The 8402-nt window shown below is 38.4% G+C and overlaps 1 protein-coding gene and 1 long non-coding RNA gene across 2 annotated transcripts; one reads left to right on the top strand and one right to left on the bottom strand.

Annotated features, from left to right (window-relative positions):
* Positions 1-785: 785 nt before the first annotated feature.
* On the bottom strand, positions 786-7753 carry LOC139975852 (cyclic GMP-AMP synthase-like receptor 1). The gene is made up of 2 exons (XM_071984102.1): positions 7122-7753; positions 786-3576 (listed from the first exon to the last, which is right to left on the bottom strand). Exons 1-2 carry the CDS (start codon positions 7726-7728, stop codon positions 2906-2908), a joined length of 1278 nt encoding a protein of 425 aa, XP_071840203.1. The 5' UTR covers positions 7729-7753; the 3' UTR covers positions 786-2905.
* LOC139975853 (uncharacterized) lies at positions 4161-5436 on the top strand. The gene is made up of 2 exons (XR_011795926.1): positions 4161-4344; positions 5310-5436. It is a non-coding gene; the product is annotated as an uncharacterized lncRNA (long non-coding RNA).
* Positions 7754-8402: the final 649 nt, after the last annotated feature.

Below are 8402 nucleotides of genomic sequence, written 5' to 3'. Positions count from 1 at the left end.
GCATTACGGGTAAACATGGCCTTTCTGTGAATGTCTTTCTTTAGAGAAGGATGCCAGAGTCATAGCTTTGGCTTACATATATCAAAGATCGAACATGAATTAATGATGAGCAGAATTATGTAGTAAACTATATAGCAACACACTCAAAATGTAGGAAATATTGAGGCCTTCTAAGTGCATCTGTGAATGAGTAGCAAACACATTGATTGAAAAATCTAAAAACTTTGAAAATGCAAACAAATGTCTAAGACCAACAAAGAGTATGTATGGTGTGTTGTTTGACTTTGTCCATTGCTGACAGTATTTTATCTTTTAGATATTATTTTCCAATGTGTGCTTTAGAGCAGTGTGTTTGGGGTTTGATGTCCTAGTGTTTGTTACCAAGTAAACGTAAGGCCTACTGTAAGGTGGAACTAATTGTTTAACAATTGTCGGACTCCAACTGTTTCAATGCCCAGACACTGATTTCCTTGGAGTAGTCATCATTTTTTGTTTCTTTCGAAACTTGAATTATCAAGCTAATGAACTACATTAAGTTGGCAGTTTTGTACCAAGTATAGTATTGAAAATTTAGCAAAAGTTCCAGCAAAAAACCAGTTTACTAAATCTGAAAAAGAAAAGGGGGAAAGTCTTATTTTGTAGCTAATAAGTTGTATTTTTGTTAAGATGATTACTGTTAACTTATTATATAGGTAACTGTTATCTTTGTAGAGAAAGATAAAGCTACTGCATACATGTGTGTGATAGGGACGGGGGGGGGGTGGGGGTGGGATGGGGTGTCATCATCATAACTTGCATCATATTTTGTATACGTAATATAAGACTGATAAAATTGAGCAACCTCAATTGTAACGATAAATAGAGTTTATTGTGACTGTTTGTTTTAACGTGTAACCATCATACCTCCTTGCGAATTTTTGCCCGTAGGAAATATGGGTCAAAAGTTAGCTAGGTGACCCCTCTTATCTCCCACTCTGGTAACTGACTGTCAGTTTTTTCCCTGCTGACCACAAGATAAAACGTGGATGTTAAATATTGCGTGGAAGCAATGAAAGTGTAAATAATTTGTAAAGTTTAATTGTGCAACTAACTGGCCTCTAAGGATCTTGATGCTTCATAGTGGAAGGTACACACAGGCCAAATCGAATGTCATATCGTGAAGATAAGGGGTGGATCAAGGCAGCTAGGCCAGATGGGGCCAACAGTGGTTCAGAACAGTGTATGAAAGATGTTTGGACCGACTGCTTAAGCATATACGGTCGGGTTGGACATGTGCCCATTAGTGTAGGGCAGAAAAAAATGCTGTAATAAGTAAAGACCCATACAAACTGTCATACTTTGTTGTAATTATAAAACGTTACCAGAATCGCCTTCATATTTTAGGATGCTAAAGAAAAGATTACTTTTCTGAATTCATTCTTACCCTCCAAATTATAACTAGATATCAAGGAGCTTCAAATTAAGACAAGTTAATGTGGCAGGTTGCATAACTAAAGTTTTTGGAAGTTCCTTTGTGATCAAGTTTTGAGATTGTTTAACTTATTTTGGAGGGCATAATTAATGCCCCTGAATGACACAGGTTCACAACAGATACTTTCTTGAATCATATGTCAGTAGAATATTCAGCTCTCAACCTCGAGATTATTTAAGTTTGGTTAGTTAGTACCTACAGTCTATGTTTAGGGCAAACTGAAATATTTTGTGTTTAGATGAGAATGTGAATGCATATTTATTTCAATTTTGAGAGTTTTTGGCTAGAACAAGATCCAACCAGTAACTTCTTAATTAGTTGCTGATCGCTATGTGACTTCATGGTTTGATTACCGTTCTAACCAAAAATTTCTTTGCCCTTTCAAAATTTCTGTTTAATTTCCCAGTTAGTTTTTACTTTTTTACTACTTAGTTAAGTAATGATACACATCCTACTAGTGGTTTAATCCCATAATTTCTGTGCTAGAGAGAAAGAGAGAGAACACATCATTTCATTGAGAAATTACAGACTATAATGTTATATATACCAAACAATTGACAGAAATGCATTAAGCTTGTGCAATAAAAAATGGAAACAAGAACTTTGAATATGTATGTATTATGTATTTATTATGTATTTATTATTTAGTTCAGCCTCAACCATGCATTTCCTTGTACAAAAGAACACACTTCCTTCACATACAGTACACATCATTCCCAAAAGAAGAATATTTCTTATGGATATTTCCTAACGATTGAGTGCCTTAACCCTGCCAATGTGTACTGTTTAATATTGTCTCAAGCATGACATCTTCCTGTCCCTGATTCCATTGCACAAACTGTCTGGTGCAAAAGGAAAGAGTTGCATTGGATGCACCTAGCATTAGTCTTAGCATGCCTGGTGACTTAAACTTTATAGGCTCTTGCCTATAAATAGGTAAAACTTAAGCAATTTTTGAGAGCAACTATGGCTGTCTTGCAGAGGAACAAATTTAGTATCACTAGCCCATATGGATGAGTTTAACATACTGCACAAAATGATGTGAAAAATGTATGAGTTTAAAATACTGCACAATGAATGATGGGAACAAATGTAATAGATACCACAGTTTGATGGTATTTGCAAAATATCACCATTCCCTGAGAGTTCTATGTACACTACTTTGCAGAATTTATAACCACAAACTATACATATTATCAATGATCATTCATGAAACATAAAGTTTAAGAATACAGAAAATTGCACAGAAATATCAGAAAGTATGATTCTCAACATTACAAATTTTTTAAAAGTTATGCAACGTAAAATATGTTGTGTACTGTTATCGAGATGAATACTGTATGTTAATAAACTACTATTGTGTAATGCCAGCCTAATCCAACATTGCTATCCTAAATCTAACAACATCCTAAAAAATATTTGGCCAAATAATCATTACAGTGCTACCTTCTTTCTACGGGTAAGCTTTTTACGGGGTAGGAATTTTGTTTTACTTGGGTTTTCGACGATGTTGTTTAAAATCGCTTTCAGATGTCGCGACACTCGTTTCAAGTCTCCCTTACGCAGATGGCCTAGCATATCCAGCTGTGGGATGAAGAAGTGAGGCAGTGAACCAGATCTGGTGCAAGTGATGACGGCGAGGAACAAGTCCACGAAAGCTCGACCCAGTTTCTTGGGCATCCAGTCCTGCTCATGTGGGAACTGCATGCACTGATGAAGAAATACCATCCTTAACAATCGAGGAGTTATTGGATGAAAGGCTTCCTCATTTTCAGCGCACAGAGCTTCCAGGGCAAGTTTAACCTCTCTGTGAATAGTGCTTGTATTCTCTTCTGTAATTTGACAGAGTTTCTTTTCAGAGTAATAAAAACACATTGCCCAAAGTCTCTTATCTCCTTGGTCAGGAGTTTGTCCAGGAAACGCAATAAAGTCTTCCATCACCTCCCTCATTAACGGACTCACTAGCCACGGATTTGGTCTCACTGCTGAAGGTGGTCCCCATTTTCTCAATGTCTCTGGCCAGTTGCTAGTAAAAGGAACCCCTGGTAGAAGGTGAATGGTAAAGATCTCCCCAGTGAGATATGCTGTGAGTGTGACTGCTGGACCTTGAGTGAAGAGAGAATAAAGGGAACCTGAACAACTCTGATAGGAAAACTTTTAAATTAATACAATACTGATTGTCATAGAAGTTAACTTATAAACATAATGTTATGTATGATAGTGGGTCAAAGATGTTCCCAAGTTTCCAACATTAGAGTAGACCTAGCAGAATCACTGTTAACTGCAAAACAAAATGTTTTATGCCTTAGATGGTGAAATGACATCAAGATTCACAACAAAACCATTAAATTTACCATAATGTAAATGACTGTGCTCAGTATTGCTACAAGATGTACATTTTTCTGGTCACAGGTATATAAATGTTAATATACTGTACATTACATTTGGTAGTTAGTATACAGTAGGCACCAAAAATTAGCACACTATAATTGCTAGAAGTTTTCAAAAAGTACTTTCCTTGCTGGTCTTTATTCACTAAATCGTTCTCAAACATATTTAACGAACACACAAGATGACTGAATGTAGTAAACCTCCAAGGTTGTAATAAAAACAGTTTAAGATTTTGACCAAACGTGACCATATTTGCATATCTAGCATATTTGGGACCAATAGAGCATACTGTACCTTTAACCCTAGCTTTGTGTAGTGCATCCCACAGGGAGCCATGTGTTGGTTGCACATCTGTCCCTTTCGGCGTTCGTTGCTGTACCCATTGTCACATTATCATTACAACGAACACGAAACAAATATTACGCTCTTTAGAAATGTAGAGTTTTATTGCTGAAGATGTCGCTTTTTAAGAAGTAATTGAGGTAATTATATGTATATTATATTTAAGCTTTTGCTCATGTTAGTATAGGGAAGTATAAGTGAGTTTGTGACTCACAAATTGTATTTTAGTTTGTACAACGTGGACCTATTCTCAGCGTGGGTTAGCCTATCGTGATATCGTGTGGTAGGCCTAGGTTTATTGTTTCGAGAATGCATCACGATGGTATTCAAGTTCATTTTGAGTATTTTCAAGGGCTTAGTAAGTTCTGTACTCTTAAAAATATGTTATTATAAGTTCACATGCCTTGTTATTGTTGTATTCGAGGGAACCGTGTTATTCGTGTGTTTCATTGTCTAGGCTAAGCGTGCCTTACGGTGAATTACTAAGTGTGTATAAAGTATTTTCGTACTATATTCCGATAGAGCGCCCTCTCATAACAAACAAGATGGCTGCGCCCATGTTATCGTTGAATTTATGTGTACGTAATAGGCGAGCCACCCAAGTGAGCTTGAGTAACATTATCTAATTATTCATTAAGGTATTTTCTTTCTATATTCACCACTTTATGTGTTATCCAGCACTGATTAAGATTAAATTCACCTCTGTTGATATTGGTTTTGGACAAAATGTCTCTCGCTGCTGTGGTAACCACAATTAGTTGTTAAACGATGTATTCTGTAATAAGTTACACGTTCTGTGTACTGGGAACTGGTTGAGATGTAATTGACTAGATAAGTTGTGTTATTGTTTTATAAGTGTAATGCTCTGCCCATAAATGGACAGAGAGATTGTAAGGCAGACGTGCCGTGATTTAAATGTCGCAATCTCATCATTACTACTATTATGTGTTAAGTCTAGTGGTGCTCCCAGTTCTACCTTGTCATTGTAGCTATTCAGACAGTGTGGAAACCAGCCTAATTGGGTCACAGAGAGTAGAGTTAGTCTGGTACACAATTTTAAGTGACTTTATTTTTATGTTTTGTTTCTCTTTTTATTATCTTTCAGGAAAGTTACCTGAAGGTGCTGCACCGTCCTTTTTGTTACGTAATCATATAATATAATCTCAACCATGCTATGTGAGAGAAGAAGTAATAAACCCCTCAGCCACCAGAACAAGCGGTGGTAGAAATCAGCACTCTCTCCTGCCTATTTATTCCCGCGTATCTTCACATTTGCATGGATGAATTTATCTACAGTAGTATGGCTTTGCAAAATGCTATGGCAAATTGATCAAATTGTTACACAAGTCCAAAGATGTATTCAGTCACACATATACGATACTATTTTATAAACGACAAAATTCTGAGCCTTCCAAACTGCTACTGTACATGAAATTTGAGCACTCAATTACACCCACTACGTAATCCCGAACTTTCCATAGCAGGGGCGTATCCAGGATTTTGTAACCCGGGGGGCGCGAATTACTATCTAAGCGGAGCGCCACCATCGGTTGGCGCGCAGCGTACAAGAAAATTTCTGGTTTTAATACCCCCCAGATCACCGGAAATGGCACCTCTCGGGCTTGAAAATGACCAACCAGATGTAGACATACACTTTTGCCTGAGAACCAAGTACTTCCCAATAGTTTTTTCCCCATCCATAACCTTTTTGAAGATTGTCACCAGTCACACATCATGTTTGACCTCATCGCATGTCCTGTGGATCATTGCTTTTGTAGGTGATTCTACGTCGCGGCCCACAATACCCGACAGCCCCACTTTTCAAGGTTTTTCAAGGTTCATCCTGGAACCTCCATTTCCATGCTCACTGATATGATGTGATATCTGCTGTTTGCATTACAAATTCGAACAGGCGCGTAGAGAATAATTTGCCAAGGGAGGGGCAGAGCCTGTAGGCAAACTATCTGAGCGTAGCGCCACCACGGGTTGGCGCGAAGCATAGAAGAAAATGTTGGCCGAAAATGCCTCCCAGATCGCTGGATATGACACTTCCGATACCTTGTTAGTTGCATCTAAGCATTTTCTATTTTGAAATCACTAGCGATATCATAAAAAATATGCTCGGGGGGGGGGGTTGCCCCTTCCCGAAATGCGTTATGTTCCCCCGACGACTCGATCGAGTTCGAGACCAGCCACAGTTGGTTTCATAGCACAATTGTTTAAGGCCTCCATAAACACACGCATTATGATTTACCATATAGATACATTAGTGAGAGAGGAAAAATGGAAACGTCAAAAATGGAGTTGTCGGTGTAAGGGGTAGGGTGAGGCGCACAAAATCCTCGATCCGTGACTGGCTACCCGGCCATGTGTATATAATAGGGATCAGCGCTGTAATGATGTCACTGTTCCTCTTTCTCTTCCCGGTGTCTAGGCGTTTTTCTTCTACTCCCTCCTTTTCTCTTTTTCCTCTCCTTCTTTTTCTTTTCCCTTCCTTCCTCTCCTCCTCCTCTTTTCTCCCCCCTCTTTTTTTCCTTTTTTCTTCTCTTTTTTTTTCTCTCCTCTTTTTCTACCCCGGGGGCACGCCCCCAATGCCCCCCCCTGGATACGCACCTGCATAGCATACTATAAATTATAATATAAGCAAAAATTACATCAAAGGAAATTTTCAATGAAATTCACATGAATTCTTAAACTCAGTAACAGTGCAGAAATGTATATGTTGCTGGCTTTTAACTGGCTAAGCAATGATACTCCTAAATATATTGTCACATAGTAGGAACATTGATAATATCAATGCTCCTACTATGTGACATTAATCTAGTCAAAATTCTTTCCTTGTCATTGAGTTTGGCAAAATTATAAATGTCCTCATATTCCAATGTACTGTACTGTACAATAGCAGATCTAATCTCACCTTGTCTAAAAACATTGACTTCAAATACACTTGGTTCTTCCTCCCACCACTGCTCATCTTGTAATTCCTTCACTGCACGTTGGACAGCCTTGAAAAAGACACTGGTGACTTTCTTTGGACATAAAAAACATTCATTTTCTACTAATTGTTCACTATTCACAGGATCATTCTGCTCACTTGTCAAATTATGAACCAAAGTTTTATTTTCATCAACAACAAGAAAGCCATAACCGGGTAATTTGCTAACGTAGGGATTATCGCATGCTGATGAATCCAAAAATACTGAGTTGCAAGTTCCTTCATCAGTTGTTTGAAGGGATTTGTTACTGGTTAAACTGTGCAGTATAACCACGCAGTCAAATTCGTAGGGTTTAGTGTGTTGTAATCCCACATAGCAACTGCCTGCGTCCAATTCTCCTGCCTGGAAACGGTCGTCGAAATGACCGATTCGGCTTAAAATTGGATTGACTACCCTGACGAGGACTCTTTGATGTAAATCTTTTAACGCCTGGCTCCTGCTAGAAACGGTATCGTTCACATATTCTAACAAAATCTTGGAAAGACTTGGCCTTGGAATGTCCTTATCGTTTTCTTCGTTTGCAGCCATCTTTGCGAAAATTGATTGACCAAAATTGAATACAAAGACATGCTAGATAATTTCTGTGCTCGTTATGTGATACTCCATGGCTAGCCGTTCATGCAACAATTCCCCCCGATGAGGAAGGCCTGGAGTGAATCCTTATTTGTCAGGCATAGTTAAACAAAAGCAGAAATTTGCTGATTTAAAGTAATTTATATTTCAATTTGCTCATTAGATTTCCTGATCATGTTATTAATTACCGATCATTGTCTCCCAAAATGCTGGAAATTGCAATAATGGTTAAGCAAGTTGAAAAAAAAATGCCATCATTAGAGCACTTTGCTTCAACATGTAATTGCATATATGTAATTCAAATGTATAGAATGTCTGTGGGCAATCAGTAGGACCAGGACCATCATGAAATATCAAGGAGCCACAAGCCCAACCATCGTTTTGTGTTTTTGTTAGAGACACAGGTTTATTTAGGCTTTATCTGAAGCCAACCGGGCTGAAGCCTTCGAGAGGGCGAGTGGCCGACAACGTGAGGCCCAGGAAAATATGAGGGGGGGGGGCGCCCGGGAAAAGTATAGGATGAACTTTTAATTCCCATACTTAACTTAAGGAAACTGAAGAGTGAACAACGGGAGCCTGCATGGTGACCTAATTGCCCCGGGATCCGGCCGACCACGCCTCTCAAAGCG

Source organism: Apostichopus japonicus, chromosome 11 (genome assembly GCF_037975245.1).
Source record: "Apostichopus japonicus isolate 1M-3 chromosome 11, ASM3797524v1, whole genome shotgun sequence".
NCBI classification, from domain to species: Eukaryota; Metazoa; Echinodermata; class Holothuroidea; order Aspidochirotida; family Stichopodidae; genus Apostichopus; species Apostichopus japonicus.
This window is presented reverse-complemented; position numbering and strand designations above follow the sequence as displayed.